Source organism: Apiospora kogelbergensis (assembly GCF_038363985.1).
Source record: "Apiospora kogelbergensis strain CBS 113332 chromosome Unknown utg000008l_segment0_segment0, whole genome shotgun sequence".
NCBI lineage: Eukaryota > Fungi > Ascomycota > Sordariomycetes > Amphisphaeriales > Apiosporaceae > Apiospora > Apiospora kogelbergensis.
In genome coordinates this window covers 2,021,214-2,047,995 of record NW_027117425.1, presented here as the reverse complement: position 1 = coordinate 2,047,995, position 26,782 = coordinate 2,021,214, and the positions used below count along the sequence as shown (strand labels likewise).

Below are 26,782 nucleotides of genomic sequence, written 5' to 3'. Positions count from 1 at the left end.
CCATCCTGTCTTGTCTTTCCCCAGCAGGCGTAAAAGTTGAAACATCATCTGTGCCATCAACCAAGCAAGCAGCCCAACATGAACTTCTCACATCCATTCTACGGGCAGAACCAGCCGTCATATCAATTTATAGGCATCCCTCCCCTGACCCCTTCGCATTCCAACTCGGCCGCGTCAGACGAGTTCAACAACCAGTCTCCACCGGTTCGTACTTCCCTCTCAGCACCAACCGGTGTCGGTGTCTTGGCTTCATCGCCATACTTCCAACCGACGAGTGCTAACAAGTCTAACCCGCGGACCAACAGGAGACCTTCGATGGATTCCAGAACCCCGAACAGTTCCAGCAGAACTTCGATCAGTATGCGCAGTTCAATCAGCAACAAGCGCAAAGCTTCCCCCTGGGCCGCCGACCCCGCCGACGACACACTCTCAACACGGCCAGGGTCCATCGGCGGTAGCCAATCCAAACAAAGGTCTCCAGCAAGCCGATCTCCTACCCACGACCAAGTCGGATCTCGGGAACAATGGGTCGAACTCGGACGATGAGGACATGACGCCTGCCCAGTCCCGACGCAAGGCACAAAACCGCGCGGCGTATGTTTCGCCCTCGATATACTTCGGTGACTTCTTGTCCGTCTGAGGTCTCGTGGCTAACTTTTCTACAGTCAACGCGCTTTCAGAGAGCGCAAAGAGCGACATGTCAAGGATCTGGAGGCCAAGTTGGCCTCGCTCGAGGCGACGCAGAACCTGACAGCCTCGGAGAACGAAAAGCTCAAGCGTGACCTCCAGAAGATGAGCACCGAGAACGAGATACTGCGCGCCACGTCGAGCGTCCAAGGGCCGAACGGCGCCATGTCACCCGCAGCTGCCACCACGACAGGCCCCATGCATTATAACCCTACCGACTTCTACTCGGACTTACTGGCGAACCACACCAACAAGACGCCAAGCCACCGTGTGGTCGAGTCCGAAGCCGGCGAGCGATTGCTGGCCGCCGGTGCTACCTGGGATTTCATCATTGGCCACGAGCTGTTCAAGAGGGGATTGGTCGATGTTGGTGATGTCAGCGAGCGCTTGAAGTCTCAGGCCAAGTGTGATGGTCAAGGCCCCGTCTTCGAGGAGCGTGCCATTATCAAAGCAATCAACGAAAGCGTCGCTAGTGGGAGTGATGAGCTGATATGAGCAACATTCGCGTTTTGCGAAAATTGCTTAGGGTCGCTATAAGAGCGACTGTCGCCGCCCACTGCGGCGTTCGACGAGACGACGGGACGAATCGGTGCTGATGGCCTTTCACTATGCCCTAGGCGTGATGTGGGGACACGGAGTTCAACGGGATATGGGTTGATTATTGGGACGAGGCATTTTGCTACATCGTGTTTTTCTTCTTTGCGATTTTACGGCATACGGCCGAAATGATATCCCTCGGAGTTGCTGACCACACGTCCAGCTGCCCAGATCTCTGTGGCTGGAGGTGTAATGTTTTTTTACAGCATCATGGAGGGAAAGCCCCACAGGCTTGAACTACTCTTGTAAATCTTGCTTTCTTTTGCTGATTTGCGGTAGAGTGGCCGAGTCTGGAATGGCCTGATGCCTGCCTATATTATCTGGTGTACTTTGGTTATCTTGAACGTGCTGTATTCGGCATGGATCTCGCAGATGCAAAGGGCACTCTTTCTTGATTCTCACGGTGTTGGCGTTCTATTGCACTGTCGTGTATTCTTTTACTTGATACGCGGAAATACTCCAGCTCTCACGACTGGAAAACGGGGAACTCTTGGGACCTACCTAGACCGCGGATGCGGATAAGGAACTGATGGATATCATGGGGAATTTTGGGATCCGGAATTTGGCGGCCTGGCTGGCTTTTCTCTTCTTCTTTCGTGTATTTTCTTTCTCTAGCCTTGATTGCATTGTGGGAATGGAGGTTATTGCATCGACGTGCTTTATGACAACGGAAAATAAAGTAGAAATACGTGAGGAAGCCAGCCGCTTGAAGCGATCTCTTACTGTCAAATAAGTTGTTTCTGTACGTCTTATCAGACTGATATGCTTTGCCTACTAGCTCACCCCTTTCACCATGTCCCAACCGAGAATGTTGCCTGTCCGCCACTCTCGTCCGTGGGTGCGTGTGTGTGCCCATGTCTCCTCACTACACGAAGTCTTCATCTGAGTTTGACTTTTGAGATTGGGTACTCGTGTCATGCCGTGCTGTATTCGGATTACTTGGTTTACTCTCAGCGTCACCTACCTTTACCACCCTCAATCAATGCCTCACTGCCAGTACCGCTTGCCCTACCCATCAGTGATCCCTAGGAAAAGGGGCTGGCGCTAGACATGGTGGCTGGGACACAGTTCTGCTCCCGTTAGTTCTGCATGGCGGATGTTGAGAGAGCACCTCGCTCGAGGTACTGGTATGGCCTGGGAGAGGTGATCGAGGCCAATGTACTCAACGTCGAGTTGAGAGATAGGGCCGGGGTTGGGGCGCGGGATTTGCCCCTGAAACTCGCCGACGAATGCTTTCGGATGCCCGTACTAAGTGGCGGAAAGCCGAGGTACCACATGCCTTTGCACTGCCCATTATTATTTGTGTAAACGCATGATTCTCTTCGTCAACCCGGCGTTGGCTACTCTTCCGATATAACGGGAACCAATTGCGGTTCACTTAAGCCGTCTGTCACGGAAAACAAAACCAGGCAGCTGTACCAGCCCCAATAAGCATGGCCAACATATTCCAAGAAAAGAAGTATGTTTAATTAATTACTCATGGCCTCGCTTTAACTCCTGGATCTATCCGACTATAAGTGGTATCTCAAACATTTGTCCCTCATGCCCAGCCTCCCGCCATGCCATGGTATATCCCACGCGTTATCAGAATAACACATGGTCTTTCGTACAAGATGTGCATGATCTCTTTGACACATTTATAATAGGACATCAAGAAGCAAACCATCCAACATCCGTCTTCTTTTTGCCCTTTCCCGTGTATTGTTACGTTCCGTCGTTCCTCGTGAGCACCTGCGCATCTCAACCGCTTCTGCTGCTGCTTCCACGTTGGCGCACAGGTGCCAGTGTTCTGCCATATATGCCAAGGTCCCCCTTTACTCATCGGGGGAACCTTTTATATGTTATTTGTGTCCGCCTTTTCTGGCGGGCCTGGGTTCCAGGGCAAACACCCTAGTTCACCTTCTTTTGCTCCTCCTGACCCTCGACATAGGGATGCTTGATGGTGAGACACCAAATATCCAAGTAGTCACAGATGGTAACGATAACATCAACAACGAAGCTACCGTAGACGCCGATGGCCATGCCAAGCATGCTGAACATAAAGGCGACCTGGTACACGCCGTCGCCGAGGGCACTGGGCCAACCCGAAGCCCATCCAACGTGTTGCTGGAGGATGGGACCGATCGAGTCGATGACGCCAAGTCCCAGCGGGATCACGAGCACGTTCCAGTACGGGAAGCGGAGCTTGACCAGGTGAGCCGTGATCATCTGGCCGACGCTGTAGGCGTTGACAAGTCCGCAGAAGATGACGAAGGGAACCAAATGCTGGGTGCGAATCACGGGTTGGAGATACAGGTAGGCCACGACCAGGACCCAGGTTCCGAAGAAGGGGATGAGGCCCTTGAGGGCGCCACGGCTGCGGTCGCCCCGGGCACGTCGCGCCTTGATGACGTTACGGGCGCTCTCGACGGTGTTAACGATCAGCATGACGGTGCCCTGGACCATGTACCACTGGGTGAAGTTGAAGTTGTAGATGAGGTCAGGGATACCAAGGGTCTTGGGAACACCAAAGGTAGCCAGCATAGATTGCTTCCAGAAGCTGGCGCCGCCCATGAAGCCGGTCAGAGCGTGGACGCTGACCAAGATCAGGACACCCTCGACGGGTCCGTTCACGATGCCCAGGGTCAGGGTCTTGGTGTGATACTCGTCCCAGGTCTGCACGTAGAAGGTAAGCAGCGAGGCGAAGAGGGTCGCAACCGTGTACCACGTCTGGCCCATGTTTTGGCTGCCGGCAAAAAGGAGAGCGCCGAGCGACGTGTTAAGGGCATCCACACCGTGATCGAAGAGTTCGCCAAGGGGGCCACTCTGGTGGGTTCGCCGGCTGGTGGATCCGAGAAATATTAGTACGCAAGCGCCAGATACAGATACAAGCACAAATACAGCCGCTGAGGGGTCAAGGAGCTACTCACGCCTGCGATCCGTCGACAGCATCAAAAGTCTGGTAAAGGAATAGACCGGCGGCCCAAGTGTAGTAGACCCATGGAGGGCAGTCCTGGTCGAGCCCAGGGTTGTACCAAAGCAGGGTGAAGAAGTTGGCGATGATGAACATGAAACCACTCAAGGTGATGAGGTTCGGGGCCATCCACATGGGAAAGCATTTGATGACGACATTTGTGTAGAATGGCTTCAGGATATACTTGGAGGTGAGCGAGCGGTCGACTGCGGAGTATTTGTACTGCTTGAGGTTTGGCAGACGCTCCTGACGGACGTAGACCATGTTGGCGGTTGTTGGCGGCGATGATAAGCCTGTTCAGCCCCAAGAGAAAGACGGGATGGAGTCTGTTGATGGGTGTGTTGGGTAGGAGTGAAAGGTCGTTTCTGAATCAGTCAAGTATCGATCAAGTAGCAAGCAGTGGTCGTAGCCCACTTCTGTTCACGTCCTGATTCGAAACACGTATGCGCAAATCAAGCTTGATCTCCAGCGACCGGGGCTATTAGATTTCTGTAAATTGTAGGTCGGAAGTGGGAGAAAAAAAAGACGATGTCGGCCCTACGTATCGGAGGGGACTAGATTGTAACAGGAGTGTCGCGTTTCATTAGTCGGGAGGGAAGGCGTTTCTGTCCAACTTCTTCGCCCTTGGGGTGTGCGATGCGATCAACTGGGAAGAAACAAACATTTTCCAATAAACACACACGTCATTCGCACTGGAGGTAAAGATCAACCAACCAACCCTAGCGCCTGGCCAGCCCAGGCTTCGGCCGCCGGCCCCGCGTTCCCGTCCGTGCACGCCTTGACAAGTGTTAGTATAGACACGCCAAGTAGATCACATGCAATATATATATATCTGGAGTATTGTAGTTCGGTTTCAATATACTTCAATTGGTCTACCCGCCGTCCTCGTCTATTCTCAAGGCCCCGAGTTCTTGCACGTGGTCTGCTGCGCATGGTGCTGAACATGGTGCTGAGCATGGTGCTGGCGCTGGCGCTGGCGCTTCCGCAGCGAACCCAACCGTATTTGATCACCTCGTTGAACGGCTCGAGAATCTTAGATCTAAAGAAGCATGTCTTGGATGAGAAAACAGCTAGACATCGCTTGATCGTATTTTGCTGCATGAAAAACGCCACCCCAAGCCAAATCATTAAGCGACCGAATCCACCACCATCTGCGCCACGTTCTCTTCCTCGCTGCGCACCGTGATTTTCGTCGTTACACCAGACTTGGACGAGTAGGCCATCCTGACCAGCGCCACCACGCGCCCGCCCAACACCGTCTTGCCCAGGAGCTTGAGCTGATGTGTTGTCTGGTTGATCGGCACATCGGTTCCCTCCAGCGCTTGCAGTGAAAGTGACTTGGCCAACAACTCCGTTGCCTCTGTATAAATTGGTTAGCCTGCCTGTTGACCTGTTGCATCTCCCCTGTCGTGACGTACCTGCAATGCTGTTGACGCTCGCGAGTTGTAACGTTTCCTCGGCCTCTTCCCCTGAGGCACCCACCTGCTCCCAGATGTGGGCGAAGTTGCCGGCAAAGGCGGGAACGACGTAGTCACTGCCTGCGAGGTCAAACTCGCTGACCTCGTATTCGTCGTCGTAGCCTGTGTCCTCGGGCTCGTTGGTGGACGGATCAATCTCCTTGCTGGTGAACTTGAGGATGTTCGTGAACGAGCTCGTAACCATGGATCCTTCGCCAGTGGCCTTCTTGAACGCCACGTACACCTTGCCCGGCTCATCCGTGGGCAGCTTCTCCGCCTGGATGATGAAGACTTCCTCCAGTTCTTCTTCGTTGTTCGGAATCGCCACCACCGACACGTTTTCGAGTACTGTAGCAGGAAGCGTGTTCTTGACCTCGTACTGCAGGACAATGTGCTCCTTGAAGATGTGCTTCACAACCGAGACAACATACTCAGTCTCGGCCTCTGTCAGCTCAACAACAGGCGACGACTTCAGGACGCTGCCGAACTCCTTCATCTCCGGGATGGCCATAAGCTCTTGGGCGTACTTCTGAGCGGCGGCCACAGCCGAAGCCTGTGCCTCTGCGCCGCTCGGTGCAGCCTTTGACGGACCGGTCTTGGGTGGCTTGAGAGATGGCGTAGTAGCCGTAAGCTTCTTGGTACGGTCCTCGGCATCGGCTTCCTCCCGAGTAACGACGGGGATCTTGCTGATGTCGAAAGCCGAGTCGAAGGTAGACTTGTCATCCGACGTGACATACATGACGAGCTGGTGCTCGAAATATGGCAGCGAGAACATGTTTTCTAGAATTATGTTAGCAAACTTGTGTCGCGAGTACGGGCATGTCTGTTGACATACCGTTCTTGATGAAGCGCTCGGCCAACTCGTCTTCCTCGTGCATCAGTCTCAGGTTAAGAGCAGCACGGTCTCGCACCTCGTCATCAACGTCGTCCAGGCATCTTGTCAACAACACATCGACACTTGATTTCACCTCGGGATCCTTCTGTCCAACGCCAAACTTGGCCAGAGCAGTGACAGCCGCAGCTCGTACTATGGCGTTCTCCAAAACCACGCGGTTGTAGATATAGCGGATGTACTTGGTAGGCTGAGACGTCTTGGGACCTTCCAAGCCCAGGAGGTGCAGGATTCGCACAGCCAGTTTTGTGAACTCGCAATCCTCAATGAACTCGCAGAGATGCGCCAGGGCATCCTCCTTGGACTCAGGCACGAACTTGATCAGGTCGAACATGCTTTCCACAACCGCCCTCTTGAACTCGTAGCCGCCCTCGTCCCGCAGAATCCCACTAAGGAAGGCGAGCATGCCCGCCTGCTTGCTGGGGAATTTCAAACAGAGAGTCCGGATGGCCTCGACAATGGTGATCTTGAATTCGTCGGTGATCTCAGACATGAATCCAGTGATCTGCTTCATCAGGCGGTCTACGCTAGCCTCGTTACCCGTCTTCAGGAGTGTAGTGATGGCGAACGTAGCAATGGATCGGTTGCTGTTCGAGATCAAAAGCTCGATATCGGGGTTGCAAACGTGGACAGCTTGAGGCTTGAACGAGGCGAAGTTGTGAAGGATGCGGAGAGCGGCGAATTTGGTGACGGCGCGAGGAGACGACAGGAATAGTTGCAGGACATGAACGGCCTGGGTGACCTCGGCGTCTGTCACATCTCTCATGTCGCAGATAGCCTTGGCAGCCTCGAAGTTCACCATCTCGCTCTTGTGACGCAGCCAGCCGTCCAGCAGCGACATCATAGGCTTCCGGAGCTGCGGGTCGTCTTCGGCGAGTTGCGCGGCAAGTCGTACGAGCATAACAGTTGCGGCAGGGCTCTTGACAGCGCCCGGCGTGCCGAATTGCTGCACCATCTTGACCAAGGCCATCTTGTCGTGCGATCGCATCTGGTATAGGAGGCCGATGGCGTGGTACTGGGTCATGGTAGAGTTGTTGACGGGCATGGAGCTGGAAGACGTCGAGAACCCCAGAGAAAAGCCACTGGACGACTTGGTCGAGGCAGCGGCCTCTTGTGTCTCGGACTGCCATCGTCGAACGACATCCTTGGCGATAGGCAGAAGGTGGTATGAGGAAACGAGGGCGGCCGAGGAAACGGATGGGTTCTTGTCCACGATGGCCGTCTTCATAACACGTTCAATGGACTGCACTGTAGTAGACTGGCAGGTTGATTATCGTTAGCAGGAGGGACGGGACCAATCTGCGATCTCTCACCAAGCCCGACCTACATCAATAATGCGACACAAGGCTCGAATAGCATTCGGCCTGTAGATTGCGTCGGTGCTTCCGCCAGTATCCTTCATGATGGTACTCGTGACCATGATAATATCTTCTGCCGAGGATGCCAGCTCCTTGATGACAAGGTGGACCATTTGGCGCAGGGCGGCATCTTTGTTCTGGAAGAGCTTCGAGATACCGAAGAAGAGAGTTGTGGCTTCGTTGGTCGGGAACTTCTCGCCGGTGTACAGGAGGAGCGCGATCTTGGTGAGGAGGATACGGCATCTTCGTGGCTGAATGGGCGAGCTGTTGAATAGTCGGGCTGGAAGGGCAGTTTAGCCATGCGTGCTTGGCCACGTAGGCAGCGGGGGGGAGAGAGAGAATGGCTGATGATGGCATATCGAGATCAGGGAGCAAAGCGAGCCCGAGTCAATTGGGGGTACGCACCTTCTTGGAACACCTGGGTCCGGTCTACCTTGACTAGACCGAGGTCTGCGTCTTCGTCTTTCTTGCCGTAGCTCATGTTGGGCGAGGGTACGGCGGACAATGGGAACGACGAAGGTTGAAGAAGCGGTGGCTTTGGATAGGATTATCTGGTGAATCAGGACTCCCTAGAGTTGAAGACAGCCAGCCGCGACAGTTGTCCATTCCGACAGGTGGCCCCACCAACCCACCCCCGGTGCGCCCAATCACCAGGCTCAAATCCATTCCACAATTAGCTTCCACGGCCCCTGTACGTTACTCACTCAGCCCAGGGCCAGGCACGATGGCAGCTTAACATGCCAACATCGTCAACGGGTTCACCAGTCTCAGTTACGAGAGAATGCGAGCGACTTTCGGTTATTTGAGTCTAAGTTCTGCTTCTAGAAGATATCCATTGATTGGATTGCGAGGATTGGCTGCCTATAATCAATGAGATCTGGGTGCGACCTGCACAAGCTTCATGACATTGTCGAGATAACCCGCCGTGCCTCCGTATTTCTGTACAATATCGTCAAGCTGCACATCAGTACCGTCCGGTTTTCTCCTCCTTCCAATCAGTGCAGTATTCCTCGTGCTGGGTATGCGGAGCATTTCCGTCTCAACCTCCCATCCACAGTCAGCTGCAATACCAGAGACCCAGATGACAAGCGACGCGTATGCCGAGTTTGACTTGTCGACATCCTTTGGTACAGGAGCCCGATACTTTGCCCCCGTAAGGTTATGGCTACAGCAGGGAATCATCATAAAGGGGCAGTCGGAAATCGCTGCAAGAATCGGGGTCCACGGCGTTAGCTCATCCGCATGGTTTGAGATGATGAACGTGCCCTCGGGGAAGCGCCCATCATGCAATAGTTTCTGGACATCGATGTCAGATTCATCATGGTCGAGAGAATCCGCCACGTCTTCCTTCGCCGTTATGATGGACGGCAAGAGAACATGCTCTCGCAGACATGGCAGATCTTCCGAGTCTGGTGTTGTTTCACCCTTGGCATTGTAATTTGTCCAAGACTTTCGTTTCCTGGCATCGAACCCCCATCCTTCATAGCCCTCCTGCCTCAATAAGTAGACGAGAAGCCCGTTGCCGCAACCGATGTCGACGAAGCCTGGAAAAGTCGTCCCTTGATACATTTGTTTCCAAAGCTCAATCAGGAAGGCGGCAATACCTAGATCTTCAAAGACATGTTTGGTCGGGTCGGTTACCTCTGCCCAGGTGCCGATGAGCTTGCGGGCGTATTTCTCCTTTAGCTTTGCATATGTGTTTTGCATGGTGATCTGGGGCACGACGACATCATGGTGGACGCGCTTGACGTAGCCTGTGGTCGTACCTTGTCCATGCTTGTGGAGGGTTGATAGGAGGTGAAATGCAGTTCTCACCAACTTTGGCGCACGTTCTACATCATCGAAGAAGCAGTAGTGAGTAGAGACTCGACCTGTGTTTTCGCTGCGGTTCCACTCATGCAAGAAAGCGACACCCCTGACGGCCGGGTGGTAGAAGGGCATTTCAATTGGCGAGGACACGTGCGGAATGTAAACGACCATGTGCTGTTCGCTATCATCTAGCTGGCCATCCGGCTCGCAGCTGTGGTAGAACAGACACGTCTGGTCAAGAGGCTGGTCCCGCAGAGTATTTCGCGGAATTAGTCTTCGGACCAAGGTCTGTTCCAGGTCGAAACCGGTGAAGCTAGCAGGCCGGGGGCAGCACTGCCTCCGAGTCCGAAATCTCATCCGGCACGGTTCCATTCTCGTACAGCACATCTGCCCGGAACAGCCAGGAAGAGTTGATGTTTGGGTTGCGGATGAGGTTCATCATGACCTCGGTAAATGCGGTAGGGTTGAAGGTGCAAGCGTGCCAGAAAAGGGGGGTCCATGGCGCACCGGAGACGTCCTGGATGAGTGGTGAGGCATCACTCTCATACTGTGTTGGTTCAAACCCCATTATGGATTCTACAGCCGTATATACACGAGCTGGCACGCTTCTGGAGGCGCCCAATCAATCATGCCAGGTCAGCCGGTTGCAATCTGGGATACGGGATACAGATGTCTGTGTGATTTGACTTTGCCATCCCCTTCTAGACGCGGCTTTTTGCAAAAACCGACTTGACTAGACCCCACCCTAGTCGAGGCTGGGTCACACGAGATTGGGTTTGCCATACTTGTGCCGACCGCAGGCAAACCAGAAGCAACACGACGGGATCATCTCCCCCGGCTGCGTAACTTGGAGGGTAGGACATGACTCACATACTTGGGCGATAGTCTCTGTCAGTGCTTTGTCAACTGGCACCTGTCTCGAGTATTCAGGTAGAATAATACAAGTTGCTTTGCTTTGGTGCTCGGCTGGTGCAAAGTGCAAAGTGCTGATCTGACGGGCCTGGCCTAACTCGCGGACCCACTGCTTTTGCCCAACCAGCAGCCACTCCTCCCCCCGCCATTTGCCCTGTCGCTTGCTGGCTTTGGGTGCGCTGCTCCTGGCGCCTGGCTCTCCTGGACTTTTGTCCCCCCCCGCTGCCCGCCCCCTAAAAGCCTTGTCGGCCAACTGCCATCCCCAGTTATTTCGTTCATTCAACCCACCCACCCAGACAACGAAGCAGCTCTGAATAAGGAATCACTCCAGCATTCTCTCATACTTCACTACCAAACAGCAAAACCACTACATCACCACAAACCACAGCAATCCAGCAAGCCTTCTGCGAGACCTCATCCGTCCGTCGCACCACTTCGAGAACCCCTCAAAACAAAACCCTTTCCCCAGTTACCCCGGAAAACTCGCTTTATATGTCCATCGAAAACCTCAAGACCTACGGTAAGTCGCTGCCACATCATCGCCATCATCCGGTGCCACTTTCCCTGGCCTCATTCCCGCTTCTTTCTGTGCGACCCTGCGATGCGATACAGGACCGTGTCCAACGAAACCCTCGCTCCTCTTGCCATCGAACCCGCATCCCCCCGAAAGCCTCGGGTGCTCGTGCTATTGTGATCGACCTGGCTGACAAACCTCTTTTATGAATAGACCCCTTCGCCGAAGCCGACGAGGATACCGGAGAGTCCAAACAGGCACAAAATTACATCCATATTCGTATTCAGCGTATGTTATAGCCATTCAACTCGATACACCCTTTCATTACCAGGCATCTCACGTGCAGCAATGAGACGAGGCGCTTTCAATCTGACAAGTAGCCCCTCATTGACCGACGACCCCACCACATCTTGCATCATCCAGCATTCTCTCTCAACCAAACGAAACCCCAGTAGCTAATGTCCTTGTTTGTATTACAGAGCGCAATGGACGTAAGACCCTGACCACGGTTCAGGGCTTGCCCAAAAAAGTTCGACCAGAAGAAGATTCTCAAGGTCATCAAGAAGAAGTTTGGTAAGTTGACTGGTTCTTCCGTCGGACTGCCGCTACCGTTCGATGCACTAACACGGCTCTTCCCGCGCAGCTTGCAATGGCACCATTGTCAACGACACCGAAATGGGCGAAGTAATCCAGCTTCAGGGTGATCAGCGCAAGGATGTCCAGGAGTTCCTCGTCGACAAGAAGGAGGGTCTAGAGCTTGACATCAAGACCATCAAGGTCCACGGTTTCTAAGCCTATGTTCATTGCCCCCGTTGCGTCTTGGTCTGGAAACGGCATCAGTCTCGTCGCGATCCTCTCGCGCTCGTACAAATAGTTTGATGGCTGGGCAACGTTGCCTCGCTAGCCCACGCTGGGCGGCGAGCGCTGCTGGCTAGCCATGAAACTTCCAACGGGCACGATTTTGATCATTGACGAGAGGCGTTACTTTCACGGACATGGCACGGATCCGGCATGATACCCCCTGTTGACACACAGGACTTTTACGGAATGGCATGGGGAGTTTTGGAAGATTTCGTACTCATCGTATTCATCTTGCTCCGCTTCGGCACCTCGCTTGGCGATCTGAAGAGACAGAGCGGGAGTGGATTGGCAAGTGACTTGCATGCCTCTCTTTTCTTGATCCTGCAAGCGCGTTAATTACGTACGAATGAAAATAGAGAGTGCATCTCTGAGACACGGGCGTCCCTGTTCTTTATTGAAGCTGGGGGATGTTATTGCCCTTGCATCCTCATGAATTGTGTAATCTGCAACATAGAATGCCTAAAGTATCGGGGGTATATATGTAAACTTGCAACGGAATCACCAAATGCGACAAACGCCTGCCCCTTTTGTCCATGAACACCCCGTAAATGTTAACCCAGCACCAACCAACAACGCCTTGACGGTCTAACAATGCAAATCGAAGATGGAAGCAGGTGGGCGTGTACGCCCAGGCGCAGGCCGATCAGCTACAGCCCGTCCCGGTCACGCAAGTCCAGTACTTTGACGACGATCCAGCCGCCCAGCTCGGCGGCCTTCTGCAGGACGCCGAAGAGCGGGACGTCGGGGTACTCGAGGCGGTTGATGTGGTGGTGGGAGAGCAGGGCGACCATGCTGATGAAGCTGGTGATGGAGAAGATGCTGATACTGGCAGAAGTCTCCTTCCGAATGTTGATCTTACGCTGCGATATGTGGTAGCAGACCGTCAAGGTCGTGGCGATGCTGATCCAGGCTGGCAGCAGCATCGAGGGGTCGTCACCGCCTCCCAGCAGGTAGACGGTCCAGCTCGAGATGTAGAAGTAGATGCCTGTCAGGGTAAAGAGACGCACGATGGTCGCCTGGGGCGTGTAGTTGAGCAGCCAACGGGACATGAGGCTGTCGGTGAAGATGAAGGCTAGATAGGCTCCGGCGCCGCACTGTTTCGAGAGGGGAGAGGCGTTAACATATTACTCGGGAAAGAGCGATCGAGGAGGTTGTGGTAGCCGAGGTGGCATCAGAAGCAAAGTGGGAATCTAGCTACGTACCCATATGATGGACAGTCCAGTCTCGGTCAGGCGCAGCCTCTGCTCAGTCCTGACCTGCCTGCGCACCGAGTCGGAGGCCGAGTCCAGTATGCCACTGCTGCCGCTGCCGTAATCTAACCCCAGGAACTGGGCCACGTCTCGGCTCTGGAGGAAGTCGGATATGAGGAAACGGAGGGCGCACCGCAGACCCCACCAGAGGGCGGGCGCAATGGATAAGAGTCGGCATATGAAGAGGAAGGGGTGCCATTTGCGAGGCACATTCAGGGCGACGGCGATGCGTGGCTGCATGAAGCCAGGGCGCGCGACGGCAGAGTTGCGCGGATGCTGGGTGTTGTTGCCGTTGATATAAGGGTTCTCGTCCCCGTGGGATGAGGTGCGTGCTATCGGCGCGAAACCATCCTGCTGTATCTGTTCGTACCGAGACGACGACGACGACGGAGGGCGGTGGATGTTGTTGTGGTTCTTGGGGTGGGCATGGGCGCTGTTGCCATGGCCGTTCGGCTGCGATGTCCAAGACCTCGAGAACAAGTTGTCCATCAATTGACCGCCCGGGCAAGTAGGGGACTGCCGAGTCCTGGGGGAGGATATATTGGTCGTCGAGAAGGTTTGTCTGATGGCGGCCGCAGCGAAAAGGCACAGATGCAAAGCAGCTCAATAATGACAAGCGATACACACACGCACACGCACACGCACACACGCACACACAGGACAGGAGGGGTGGGTGCAATTGGGCAGATATAGATAGTCACAGGCGGCCAAGGATGACCAGGCCAATATGGAAAACAAGAACCAAATATACAACGCAAGGAGGCAAGGGAATGGATGCAAGTATACCTGCTACTCACACACACACAGGACTATAAATACCCGGTGTTGATAGTTCGTAGGAAGCATGCAAGGTCCCCCAGACTGAATCAGATTGAATTGCAATTGGGCAGCGCTAATTACGCTGTGAGGTCATTCTGCTCGACCCTCCAGCCCACCGACCCTGGGACCTGGGCTTTTTGGTTGGTTTTCTGGACAGACTGCAAACTGGCAGCGGCGGTTGAGTTGAATTGAAATTGAACCTTAAGCTAGCACTTAGAGGGGGTCGGCGCTTTATTGGCCGCCTGCTGTCAACGGCTCCACTGTAATTTTCTCCCCTTCGAGACCAGCAAGACACACCACCACCATTGCTGCCGGACAGTGTCACGAGTTTGACTTTTCTCGGGATCCAGGAGTCTGATACCCTTGAGGCACTCCATTCGCCCGGACAGCTAAGCTCTCTCGGCCCCTTTCACGGTGCATACGAAGTCTCGACCATCCAGACGAAGCCCCCCCCGGGCCCTTCTCCCCCATGGCTACCAAGCAGTTCACTCGGCTGCTGCAGCCATCGCTCCGCGCCTCCATGCCGGCCTACAGGACCGCAGCGCCCGGTTTGTGCCTCAGATATAGCAGCGTCAGCAGCAGTGGTGGCAGCAGGAGTAGCAGGATATGCGCGGCACCGACAACATGTCCCTCCGCTCGCGGCTTCAGGACCATGTCCTCGCCCCTCCGAGCCAAGGCGGCCCCGAAATACGACCGCTACAAGAAGAAAGAAAACCATTCGGGAAAGTCGCTAGAGCTTAGCATGGAGAACCTCACCTTCCTCCTGCCCCAGACGTTCGTGACACCGCCCTTTTGGCGGTACCCGAAATCGCCCATCAAGTTCCTGCAGATGGTTTGGCATGTCAACTACACGCGCATATTCAACTACGCGTCGCTGCTGCTCTTCAAAGTCGCCTCTATGCCCAACTACAAAACCCGGCCCCGCTTCAAGGTCCGCCGCCAGGTCATCCTACCCGCCGCGAAGGCCATGCACCTCGAAATGAACGAGGCGCTAGCCCGCGGCGACAAGGAGACGCTCCGCCGTGTCTGCACCTACGAGTACTACCAGAAGCTGGCGGGAATCATCGACTCCCGTCCCCGCGGCTACCGCGCCGAGTGGGAGTTGGTCAAGTACCGCAGCGCCCTCACGTACCCGCGCATCGCCGAGCACAAGATCGGCCTCATGCCCACCGCCAGCGGCACCCAGAAGGCCTATTGCCAGGCCATCGTCTCCATCGCCAGCGTCCAGCGCGTTGTCCGCCACATCCCCAAGGGCAAGACTACCGAGCCAGTCGTGACCGAGAAGCCCATGCTCGAGCACCTCGTCCTCTCCTCCCAAATCGACCACACTAACACCTACGAACAGACCCCTGGAAGATCTGGGGCACGCTGCAGGAGTCTACGCTCGAAAGCTACCTTGAGTCCAAGGAGACGGCAGAGTGGATGGCTAAAAACCTAAGCCAGTGATCAGGGGATGTGTGGATGAATGTGGCCGGAAGAAAACCATCTCTCTTCCCTGGAAGAACTGTTCAAGTAGGCATAACGAGCGATAGATGAAAAGGGGTGCTGTACCATATGGGAACTATTGTACAAATCTTGTAACTGTACGGGGTAGTGGTGTGCCGGCGAAAACTACAGGACTCCTACCCCCTCTGCCCATAACATAATAGTAAAATGAGAAACGTTTTACCAAGTAAAGACTCACCCCCTGGGTTTGCAGAGACTGGTCAGATCTAGGAGCCTCTTAACTGCCGAATAGCAAGTCGTCAGCTCTTGTATCAGAGGTATTCAATGGGTCTCTAAATGGATCTGGTCTTTCGACGTTGGCATGTGATAACCCTGCGGCTTCGCCCATAAAGTAAAGGGAAGGCTACGATAAATCTCGTTGGCTAGAGAGCCTGTCGCTGTCAAGATGTGTGGGATAGATACAGGCAGACAAATTGTATTACGCCGCATCAAAAACGGGAAATCGACGAGAAAAGGGGTGACGATCAACTACTACCTGGCTCTCATGACAACTACTGTGCCAATACCCAAAACTATCCGTAGTGATCAAGTTCGAGATGACACCAGATCAGGGGATTTCTACGTTCCCTAGTCAACAAGAGGGCCCTCTATCTGCCGGTGTAGGATAACGGTATCAAATACTCTAGATTATATATGAATCTCTCCTTGCCTCTGTTCTTCTACGTCTTTCTCTCGGTATTATCATTGATGCTGTCGCTAGTAGCAATGTCATGTGATAGTCCGATAAGTAGTACGATGCCTGCAGCACTGACAACGGCAGTTGTACAAGCTTCTCAGGTTCGATGCGAGTAGACCGGCTCCACGCATAGCAAGTCTGTTGCCGCAGGATCGGAAAGAGGTCTTCGTGAGTTTGGCTTCGTCGCTATCGCCATCGTATTCGGGGTCTATTGGATTGGGCCAGCGCTTTCATAGCTGTAAATACTACTTCGCAGCTCATCGAATCCTGTTGATATGGAGTGATCGGATATGAGAATCTTTTGGGAGACAGTCCTTTGGAACAAGACATACATGAATATCCCCCTTTCAAGAACCGCAGTAAACAAGGCATTTACAAAGGGTGAGCCAATATGGGAAATATGGATGAGGGCGTTTCGCCACTTTCGAAGACAACCCAATGCCTTGGAGGCTTTGACGTCGTCCTCAGCTGGAGGCCAAGAAGACTGGCGGGACTCGAAGACCACAGTCTCGGGGGAAAGAAGTCATGAACGATGCTGTTGGTCTTGGTGAACATTGGTTCCAGTCCGTATGTACAGGTTACCGCCGCCGCCGCCGAATACCCCACCGCAGCCTTTAGGTAGTTCGGCAATACCTGCTTCTCTTCCTTTGGATTTCCGAACGTTCTTTACCGTGCCGTCTCACGTACACTTGCTCGAACGCTACTTCTTTTGCCAATATCTCCCCTGCAGCGCCTTTCTAGCTATTTTGCCTGGCCAGTCCACCTCGACAGGACGAAAGACAAAGACCGCCTTGGTTTGCTTCCTACAAAGAACAGGTAACCTCCGAGCCAGAGACCCTTGCTTCCATAGCTGACTACTGTAGATTACGAGGTCCTGCTTGTATATAAAGCACGCATATCACGTCATACCCAAGAGCGACCCTCTACGTGACTTCGGGTTTCGACCCATGCTTCCCGCCATCCCCATCGACCGATACCGAACCGACCTATTATTCCTGATCCCCGATCGTCTCCAAGGTCTTCTTAGGGTCCTACTTCACGTCGCCCACCTTCACGACCCAGCCAGCAGGTTTACGATGCCCCCGAACTAGATAACGAATAATATAGAATAAGAAAAGGATGGTCAGCAGTATTGTAGTTCATAGCCCGTCAGAAAGATTGTAAACTCCAACCTACCAAATGGCGATGGGAGCCGCCCTCTATCATCGACGATGGGAGCGCCCCCTTCAGTCGGCGATGGGTGTGTCGACGAGTGTGTCGGCAAGTGTACTGATGTGTATACCCCTTTTGATCGGCGATATGTATGTCGGCGAGAGTGTCAGCGAGAGTGTTAGCGAGTGTACCGGCGAGTGTACCAACGATAAGTACACCCCCTATCATCGGTGATGGATAGAATAACTCGAACCTATTTCCTGCCTGATACAGAATTAGCTTAACAATAACCTAATCAGCATAACTAGATACCCTTCCCCTAGATGGCTTTCTCTGTACACAACACTTTATCTAGCTATTTTCTGAATTATTGGCTTGAAGTTCATCTCAATAACTTCCTGGCTCTCCGGGCTTGTCAGTTGCTACACATCCATATGGTCAGTGCCTTGCAAAAGGGTGATGCCCCTTGATCAGATCCCAGGCAGCATTCCCAGAAAGGATCAACTATGCGTAAAGTAAACATAATTTCCGCCGATTGGCTTGTCTCTCTGTACTGACCCCAGTACTCGTATTTATATAATCCTAATAACTGTGTCTAGAATGGAGATCTCCAACTACCGCCAAAGCCGTTACATCTCTAGGCTCTCTCTTAACATCTGCACTCCTCGCACGCTCGCGTCCTTTCGTGTGCTGCCACCAAGCCCGCCTGTATCATCCCCATTTATACAAACATCCCGCTCTATATCACTCGCATCCTTCTAAGCCAACTCGCCCAGTCCACTCTCCCAAATTCCTCGACCGCCGGCAGTCTCACCCACTGCCATGTCTTCCCCTCAACAAGGTTGTAGAACTTTAGAAGAACTTGCCCGTAGACTTCGAGACGCCCACCTCATCGCGCTGAACGCTGACCGAGTTCGTGTCGTCGTCGTCGTCGGCTCGGGAGTCGGGGGCAATGAGAGGCCTGTCTAATGCGTCGAAGCGGTGGCCCCGCTTCTTGGCCAGCAGGTACTGGAACGACAACCTCGCGCCCAGAGCCAGGAAGCCCCAGATGAGCCCGCCGAAGGGGGCGGCCACGAAGGCACCGAAGGCGCCCCAGTCGGATGTGTACAGCCCCTGCTCAAGCAGAATCAGCTCCGCGCCCAGCTTGGCGTCGCCGTAGTAGATGGTGCCGAATATAAACACGGTGAGGATGCCGCCGAGGCCGCCCACGAGCACCTCGAAGCCGCGCCACCAGTAGAAGCGGTCCATCAGGCCCAGAACCAGGACGGGGATGGTCGCGGCTGAGAGCAGGTCCGAAATGAGGTATATCTGCAGAATGCTGGGCGCCTTGAGCGCGATGACGACGACGGGCACGAACACGGCCACGACGGCGCCGCGGATCCACCAGATGTTGAGCCGGTTGCGGAACAGGTCGTTGGAGGCCGTGGACACCATAGCCGACTGCAGGCTGTCGAAGGCGGCGGTGCTCATGGTGACGGCCATGACGAGGATGATGCCCACGACCCAGTTGGGCAGCCGCTCGAGCAGCAGGAAGAAGGCGACGGAGCCGTCCTGCGCCGGGTCGCCAGGCCAGGCACCGGACCATGCGGCAATCAGGCCGGTGCAGCCGACGAGCGTCAGCACGATCAGGATCACCACCATGGCGATGCTGATGCCAACCCAGAGATCCTTGTCCGTCTTGGAGGCAAAGGTGCGGAGCCAGAAGTTGGAAAGGAAGAAGTCGTTGGTCAAGACCGCGACGGGGAGCACGTAGAGCAGCTGCCAGCCCAGGAGGCTCGGTTCGAGGAGGCCGGAAGACTCGATCAGCTCCCGCTTGATCTCCGTCTTGGCCCCGATGGTGATCGTAGCGATGATGATCAGAAGAACGATCATGGCGCCTTGCACGTTATCGGTAAGGAAGGAAATCCGGAATCCTCCGATCGCTGGTGAAAGATACGATCAGCGTCTGAGACATCCCCCAGTACACTAGCCAATAGCACAATAGACTCACAGGTATAGACCGTCGTCACCACACATTCCACAATGATGACTGGCAGCTCGTTGACGCCAGTAAGCGCAGTGACCACTTGGCCTATCGCCGACAGTTCCGCCACCATGTAAAGAAACAACGTGACGAGCGTCAGGAAGCTCAGGTAAAGCGCCGTAACGATGCCGTATCGCTGCCTTGTCCACTCCGTGAGCACAAATCCTTCTGGGCATTTCTTCCGGATGACGGGGCCCAGCGCGGCAAAGGCCAGCAAAGGCAGAGCCGAAGAAAGGGCATAAGTAATGACACCCTGAAGACCAGCCAGTATAGCCAGCTGCGGGTATGAGAAGAGAATTCCAGAGCCCATGGCTGAACATTCACACAAAAGCATATAACGGTTAGCAAACTCAGAGCATGGGAAAGGAGAAGGGAGGGGGTTTCATCGGAGCGGCAGCACTTTTCCCACGCAAGCATTAACTTGATCGAGTAATTACGGTACAATCTCAGCTTCATCTTCGCAGGCTCCTTCCTCGATCTCCTTCCTCCCGTGACGATGAACGTCACCGGGGAAGGTTGGATCGGGACAAGAGCTGTTCCGAATCGGCGCCCGTAGTGAGCCGCGGCCATCTGCCTCCCCCTTCAAACCTCGTGAACAGTCTATCCATCCAGGACGAGCGAGGGGGGAGACAGAAACCATATTCATCATGGGTACGAACCTATTGGTCAGCTTGCGCATGTCGGCGCCGTCGTCGTCTTCGCTGCCGTCATCAATCTAGACCTCGAGCTGATCTTGATCACTCGGGTGGCCCCCAAAACCGTCGCAGCTTTGTCGCATATAAACGTTGGGGGAGTCGATACTCTTCTCATCAAGCTGTGCTACCGCTCGGGGGTCTCGACAAGGAGATGGTTTGCTCGGCGGTTAAGCCAGCGTAGCTTTCGCCTCTACTCACCAGCGGCGATGAAGTTGAGGGCCAAAGGAAAGGCTACAGGCATAGTTAGCGAGCGTGGTCTTCATTATGGTAAGCTTTTCGATGAAGATGTTTTCTGTGAGGCTCATTGTAGACCCTCAACTATGCGATCTTCTTCGTTGTTTTCTGACCCGTCTGAGTTCTGTTGCCGGCCAGGAAGTCGGCCTTGGGCTGATTCCACATCTTCACGGCCAGCCCTGTTCCCAATGCCCTAGAAAGACAGTCAGCACACGATATCTCTACATCAAAGATGACTCCGGTCCCTACAGGAAGGCGCCATATGTAACGTAGATGACGGCATTGGATGCCTCAAACGACGGTTGACCCATTCTCGGCCCAATGCTGCACGCCTGACACGCAACAAGTCGATAAAGGGATATGCTGGATGTTGCTGTTCGCGGGTATGCGTATTGTTAGACGCAGTTGAAGCTCCTGATTCGACAAACGTAGGAAGAGGATGGGCGATTCGGGACTTGATAAGTCAGGAAAATATATTTTAGCTCCGTGGACTGTCGTTGGCGCCTCGGCGATACAGCGGGGAATCTTCGCGACGCCATCCACTTTGTCCCTAGTGTGGAGAACGGTGCAACCAGAAACAGGCCATCCTCGACAGATCGTCAGCCAGGAACAGTCTAGACTCTAGACTCCAGACTTCAACATAAATTCACATCAGCCCTGAGAAACACAACTGCGCTCCGTCCATCTATGTTTTCATTGTGGCGCATGCTAGTCATGCTGTGTGCAGGATGTTCATGTCCCTGCGAGAGAAGTCTCCTATCTATTGTACACTGTGGCCCAAGCCGCGAAGTTAAGTCGAAAAAGAAATGGCCAAAAGGTCATGGTTTTCCATGCCATATCCAGACCATATGTCGTTCTTCTCCATGACACCAGGATTCGAGAACCTAGCAAGATAAGAGCTAGGTAGCCCGCAATCAAGTCTCTAGCAAACTCGGAGACGCAAATCACCTAAGCGCCATTGTTGCGGCGTGTCTCAGAAGCACCCGTATTCTCATCCTCGCTAGGGGCCTCGTGGTTGCTAGGAGCGACGAATGCCGGCGAGCGATGAGCATGCTCCAGAGCCGCCTGCCAAGCAGAATTGGCCAAGTCCGGGTCACCCATCCTCATGTAAGGTTCTGCCCATACCATACTGGGGGTAGGGGTAGGGTGGCCGGCACGTAGAACGGGTGAGGCGGATAGCCCTCTATACCAGAGGGTGCCATGAAAGACGTCGTGGTGTAGTTCGGGGTGTGAGGATACCAAGAGGGAACGATGCAGTTGGCAATGCCATAGTAGCCGGGGCCAAGACCGGAGCCGTAGGTGGTCCGTTGACAGGGACGCCACCAGTCCGGTCGACGTCGCTGTCGACACGTCGGGGAGTGTTGGCCATGCGACGAGGAGTATAGTCGGCGTGGCGAGGGGTGAAGAGATTGGCCTCTCGGGCAGGGCGACGGGCAGGGCCGTTGCCAGGCTCGCGAGTTTCCTTCCGCTCTACGCGAATTCGGGAGCCGCAGATTCTTCGGCCAGTCTAAAGATGCTAGTCGTTAGACGATACAATGTGTAGCTCTACTCGAGGAATGAAACTTACCAGTTCCTGTGCAGCTTGCTCAGCGATGCTAGCAGTCTGGAATTCGACAAACGCAAAAGCGCTGACGCCGTAACCATGACGACCCTCCTTGCGAATCACTTGGACGCTTAGAACGTGGCCAATCTCTCCAGCCAAGTTTCGAACCTCACGTTCAAGGCTAGCGACGTCTTCAGGAAGGTTTCCGATGAAAATCGATCGGCTATCCAGTTCATATCGTCGCTGGTACGCCTGATCCGCATTGGTCGTGGGATGGGTGCGACGGGCCCGGTGAACATCATAAGCCGTTACACGGTAGAACGCGTGGTGGCGGAACGCCTAGAAAGAAAAGATAGGTTAGTTACTGGCAAACGGCTCGTCTCAAAAGGGATGAAGACACTCACGGCTTGCACATCACGATCAGGGTCGTAGTTCTTAAACTCGACCATCACCCCCTGCCTGATACCGTTGGCATAAGCGGTTTCGGCAGTTATCTCCTCAACTCGTCCAATCGGTCCGAACTGCTCAAGAATCTGCCGTGCCTCGTTAATGGACACGTCTCCGCCAACGTAGTTGCGCAGAATGAAGGTTCTATTAGCGCGAACCATCTCAATGCGGCAGGGACGTCCTAGAAACTCCTTGCCAGCGCCACGAGCCATAGCATTAGAAGCATCTTGGTCGTTCTGTATCCAGGATGTCAGTTAGGTGGCCCGAGTAACACTTCTCGAAATTACTTACCGTGTACTGACAGAACGCATAAGGCATATTATCCTTATCGCGGCGGATCTTAATGAACACAGCGCCATATTCTCCAAATGCGTCGTTCAGCTCTCGCTCCAACTGAATATTGTCCATAGCCTCAGGAAGACTGATGACGCCGTCAGTAAAGGATACCAAGAGATGTTGAGTGAGTGACAGAACGTACTTAGCCACGAACACACAAGCGCTAGCTGGGTAGAAAGCCTGGGCATCTACGGTGCCGTTAGAGTTGCGGCCGCGACGAGTCTCGCGGTTTCGATGCTCGACAACATGAGTACGAGGCTCCTGACGAATTCCAAAGGGATCGTCATGGTCATTCATGCCGCGCGGTGCGTCCCTGACTCCGACGGCTTCGGCAAAGCTGAGCCGGCTCATGCTGGCACCAAGCGAACCGAGGGAAACGCCTCCTGCAGGTATTTAATGAGTGTCATAGCAACAATAGATAACTAGGGATGAAGATATCCCAAAGATACTTGCTGGAGGAAGGGGAAGTCCAGTAGAACAAGTAAAAGTTAATAGTACTTACCATCAGTGCTAGAATCACTGGACACGGCACCGGGAGAGCCGGTCTCTCTGGCACTTGCGGTGCGGTTGAAGCGTGAGCCGCGGCCCGTATTGTTCTCGCCGGCTGAGGCGGCACGGCCGAAGTTAGATGACATGGTCGTGGCAGAGAGGACTCACTCGTCAGTAGAACTTAAGGAGTGTCAGACGAGTTGGCTGTTTGGTAGATCTGCTGATACGCGAGTTAGTACATAAGAACGAACGTGAATGCATTAGCTTGCAAGACGGCGCACCACATGATCATGGGGAAAGAACAGGGCAAGAGAGATGAGACGAAGAAGTTTGCGATAGCAGAGCTACGGCAGCGACGTGTGAGTGATGGAGAAGAAGGGATGGAAAGAAGGAAGAGGGTGTGGAAGATGAGACGGAGTCTGTGATAGACACCACCGCGGCAGCGGTGTGAGTGGGTAAAGAGGGAATATTAAAGAGCACTCACCGATCACGCAGCGAAACTCAGCAACAGGGGAGTTTTCTGGCTGCCGAACAGTCAGTGGACTGAAAGAGAGGTCAAGGATGAGATGAGTCAAGTATATATCTGTGTGTATTGCAGCGGGAGGGGGAACGTTTGCAGGCCAAACTGTGACGTGATGTTACTTTCAAGAGCTGTTCCAGCTCATGAAGAAATATTATGCAACGTAGATAAAGTGTGGATGGGTGATGGTGTAAGGTAGGGAGACTTGGCTTGAGTGAAAAGAAGAAGAAAAATAACTTACATTTTTGGGTGCTCAGCTCAAAAAACTATTATGAGTGATGTTGTGATTAGTTTGGGGTCTTTGGAAAGACAAACAAATAAATAAATAAGTCGAGAACAATCGAAAGGGAAGGGTTGAGCCATCGAATATAGGGGAGTGGTCGCTAAAACGTATGGGACTGGCCGCTAAACGTATGAGACTGATCGCCGATGATAGGGGGGCCGCGATGATATACAGCGTATGGCCGCCTGTGAACCATGACCCACCTCTCCCCTCCAGGCAGGCCAGTGATCCACTGAACGGCCTGGCGGATACAAGTCGACGGCCGCCTCGAATCCAGCTTACCATCTGGGGCGGCGGGAGGGTTGACCTACCTGGAGGCTGATACCTTACCTGAGTGCTCATACCTTACCTGGGTGCTAATACCCATGCAAAGGCAAAGGTATAGCTGTGGTGTGTTGGGGTGATGGGATTTTGGGACGCAAGAACAAAAGAAACCGTAGACTTACCAGACTTGGAGTTGATGAAGAAACCAGAAAGAAATTTACGATCTACAAACCAGAAGATGGATTTTATACGTAGCAGGACTGACTTCAAGCATACCACGCGGGTCCGAATTCCAAAATATGCGGAGCAGCTCGCAGAATACGGCTCTCATTGGTGGATAGGAGGTTATAGGAGCGACGGGGAGTAAGTCAGCCGGAGTGCTGGCGATCTTGGGAGCTACGGGGAGTATATCAGCCGGAGCGCTGGCAATCTCAGTGGCCGTGGACGTCCTTTGAGCCCGCGAGCTCCCCTGGGACGGACTGGGGCTAACCGAGGGGCGAGCCGAGGGGCGAGCCGAGGGGCTGCGACGGGCCTGGCCTTGTGAATAGTCATATGCACACTCGTGCGAGCACCTTAAGACACCCCCAGAGACAATTTATACATATCAGAAAGCCGTTTCAGACGGTGTTACGGATGGGAGCGTTGTTGGCATACAGAGTATATATTCTAGTGAACTACTGTGGCATGAGACTGGACTTTCGCAGGACCCAACCAGTCTAGCAAGAGATCACTGTCTACAGGACAAGCAAGATGTTTAACATGGCTACGACAGCCAGCATGAGCACCGGGGTTCATTATTAGCGTGGCAAATAACGAAAGGGGCGTTAAGGGTGAAAGCTGACATGGGACTGTTCACTGAGAACTATCCCACGAGGGAGAACGACGTCTGTCGGTGAACACTCAAACTTGATCCACATCTGGTGTACTACTCACAGGAGCAACCCGTTGGAGGAACAGGCAGATATGACTGCCGGGAGATACAAGAGCAGTATTTGAATGCCATGGCAGGACCTCAGAGAACTGACGATTTGTTTTCAGTCCTTGGCCATAACCGAAGCCAACGTAGTCATATTGCGACAGGGAGAGCCTATAGCCATAGACCAACCCTAGGTTTGCATAGAGGGAAAGTGGTATTGGGATCAGCGACCTCAGCATCTTCGGTTGCAAGGCTGGTGGAACCAGAGGTCCAAGGTTCGAGCTATCAAACTGAACTGTTTCGACGTATAAGGCAGGTTTTGCTTTAGGCTATGAGACGGAACGGCTTCGGGTTATAGGATGAGTCTGCTTCGAATATATTATTGGGCGTTGTCTCGGCTGTGGCGGCTGGATTGGTACGCTGGGAGGTGATCGTTGGGAGAGCTAAAACGACTCTGCAGATGTGACTGTTAGTGAGTTCCATGGAAGATAGTAGCCACTCAGCTAAATACTGTGATGTGGTGCTTGAAACCGTGTCGTGTGGATAATGCTGACCTCTTGATTTTATTTGGGTTACAAAGGTCACCAAATGTCAACTACATTATCCGAACGAACCGTGAGAAGGACCGCTATTAAGTCTTCTTTGTTCTGAAATCATAGAGACAGCCGTCCTTTCTAGGTCAAAGAGTTCCTATTTAGAAGACATGGGCTGCATAATAAAACCAAGGCAAAGACAATGTTCACGGAGATATTGGTTGTAGTGGGCAGAAGTTCAAAATGAAACTGTTCCAAGTTTCGACGTTCTAGATCCTCGCAGCCATCTCCTTTTCCAATGGCATCATCTAGCTGGTCTCGTTCTAGGTTTGCTGGACTGACCTACCATTCAATCTACTGTGGAAAAGGGTGCAAGAACTTTACGCTCGAGGATAAGACAGAACTTGGGATTTGCTATCATCTAGCCCAGGGTGCTATGTGCTGTCGGGCCAGGATGCGGAGGTGTGGTGTATTGTAGGATAGTTGATGATTTGTTACTTTTGGAAACTCATTCGAATTACTGTATGCCCCAGAGTTAGGGTTAGGATTGGGGATCAACATATTCTAATTTTAAACTGGTATCACACCTCTTTCACGAGTATTATAGCCATGAAAGTGCCTCGTTGGTTTGAGTTTCTCGCAGTAGTCTAGCAGAAAATGAGGTAATGTCCTGGCGAACCAGAACCAAGAAACTGGTCCATCCCACTAAGGGACTGTTGGACACAAAAGCCCACGGTGTCAGAGACTATTTTGTGGTTGGCCATATTTCCTGTGTTGGGCATATGAGTGAATCATTTTCTTGGTTCTCTGGATTTTAAGGGGTTTGTTGTAGTTCGGTTGGGATAGGATCGATATCGATGAAGGACGTCTGTAAATATCATGATTAGGTTTGTGAAAAGCTCATAGGGGGCAGGATACTTACGCAATATTATGTGTACAGCTCTCCTGAAGATCTTTTCTGTGATATAAAGGATAAAGTTGAACGACTGACGAGGCCTTTGGTAGGAAAATCCATGATTTCCCCCTCGCCGAGGAGACGGATACATAGATCATGTG

At 53.4% G+C, this 26,782-nt stretch overlaps 10 protein-coding genes across 10 annotated transcripts; 3 read left to right on the top strand and 7 right to left on the bottom strand.

Moving 5' to 3' along the window:
- Positions 1-78: 78 nt before the first annotated feature.
- Positions 79-1,182, top strand: PG998_012610 (fluconazole resistance protein 3; the record flags this gene model as incomplete). The annotated part of the gene is made up of 3 exons (XM_066879426.1): positions 79-208; positions 306-594; positions 666-1,182. 3 exons carry the CDS (start codon positions 79-81, stop codon positions 1,180-1,182), a joined length of 936 nt encoding a protein of 311 aa, XP_066725810.1.
- Positions 1,183-3,174: 1,992 nt separating this feature from the next.
- On the bottom strand, positions 3,175-4,501 carry PG998_012609 (uncharacterized protein; the record flags this gene model as incomplete). The annotated part of the gene is made up of 2 exons (XM_066879425.1): positions 3,175-4,105; positions 4,194-4,501. 2 exons carry the CDS (start codon positions 4,499-4,501, stop codon positions 3,175-3,177), a joined length of 1,239 nt encoding a protein of 412 aa, XP_066725809.1.
- Positions 4,502-5,364: 863 nt separating this feature from the next.
- PG998_012608 (uncharacterized protein) lies at positions 5,365-8,425 on the bottom strand (the record flags this gene model as incomplete). Its single annotated transcript, XM_066879424.1, has 5 exons — positions 5,365-5,597; positions 5,656-6,474; positions 6,530-7,844; positions 7,914-8,224; positions 8,350-8,425. The coding sequence occupies 5 exons, from the start codon at positions 8,423-8,425 to the stop codon at positions 5,365-5,367; spliced, it is 2,754 nt and encodes a 917-aa protein (XP_066725808.1).
- A 386-nt stretch (positions 8,426-8,811) lies between these two features.
- On the bottom strand, positions 8,812-10,321 carry PG998_012607 (uncharacterized protein; the record flags this gene model as incomplete). The annotated part of the gene is made up of 2 exons (XM_066879423.1): positions 8,812-10,041; positions 10,088-10,321. The coding sequence occupies 2 exons, from the start codon at positions 10,319-10,321 to the stop codon at positions 8,812-8,814; spliced, it is 1,464 nt and encodes a 487-aa protein (XP_066725807.1).
- A 734-nt stretch (positions 10,322-11,055) lies between these two features.
- PG998_012606 (translation initiation factor SUI1) lies at positions 11,056-12,012 on the top strand. The gene is made up of 5 exons (XM_066879422.1): positions 11,056-11,185; positions 11,393-11,467; positions 11,659-11,687; positions 11,710-11,752; positions 11,823-12,012. The coding sequence occupies exons 1-5, from the start codon at positions 11,158-11,160 to the stop codon at positions 11,969-11,971; spliced, it is 324 nt and encodes a 107-aa protein (XP_066725806.1). The 5' UTR covers positions 11,056-11,157; the 3' UTR covers positions 11,972-12,012.
- A 675-nt stretch (positions 12,013-12,687) lies between these two features.
- Positions 12,688-13,779, bottom strand: PG998_012605 (uncharacterized protein; the record flags this gene model as incomplete). Its single annotated transcript, XM_066879421.1, has 2 exons — positions 12,688-13,134; positions 13,243-13,779. 2 exons carry the CDS (start codon positions 13,777-13,779, stop codon positions 12,688-12,690), a joined length of 984 nt encoding a protein of 327 aa, XP_066725805.1.
- Positions 13,780-14,578: 799 nt separating this feature from the next.
- PG998_012604 (uncharacterized protein) lies at positions 14,579-15,555 on the top strand (the record flags this gene model as incomplete). Its single annotated transcript, XM_066879420.1, has 2 exons — positions 14,579-15,412; positions 15,466-15,555. The coding sequence occupies 2 exons, from the start codon at positions 14,579-14,581 to the stop codon at positions 15,553-15,555; spliced, it is 924 nt and encodes a 307-aa protein (XP_066725804.1).
- A 2,740-nt stretch (positions 15,556-18,295) lies between these two features.
- Positions 18,296-20,706, bottom strand: PG998_012603 (uncharacterized protein; the record flags this gene model as incomplete). The annotated part of the gene is made up of 5 exons (XM_066879419.1): positions 18,296-19,365; positions 19,434-19,778; positions 20,360-20,392; positions 20,509-20,588; positions 20,645-20,706. 5 exons carry the CDS (start codon positions 20,704-20,706, stop codon positions 18,296-18,298), a joined length of 1,590 nt encoding a protein of 529 aa, XP_066725803.1.
- A 637-nt stretch (positions 20,707-21,343) lies between these two features.
- Positions 21,344-21,523, bottom strand: PG998_012602 (uncharacterized protein; the record flags this gene model as incomplete). Its single annotated transcript, XM_066879418.1, has 1 exon — positions 21,344-21,523. One exon carries the CDS (start codon positions 21,521-21,523, stop codon positions 21,344-21,346), a length of 180 nt encoding a protein of 59 aa, XP_066725802.1.
- Positions 21,524-21,578: 55 nt separating this feature from the next.
- PG998_012601 (uncharacterized protein) lies at positions 21,579-23,356 on the bottom strand (the record flags this gene model as incomplete). The annotated part of the gene is made up of 5 exons (XM_066879417.1): positions 21,579-21,902; positions 21,963-22,277; positions 22,343-22,621; positions 22,677-23,104; positions 23,224-23,356. The coding sequence occupies 5 exons, from the start codon at positions 23,354-23,356 to the stop codon at positions 21,579-21,581; spliced, it is 1,479 nt and encodes a 492-aa protein (XP_066725801.1).
- Between the last annotated feature and the right edge of the window lie 3,426 nt (positions 23,357-26,782).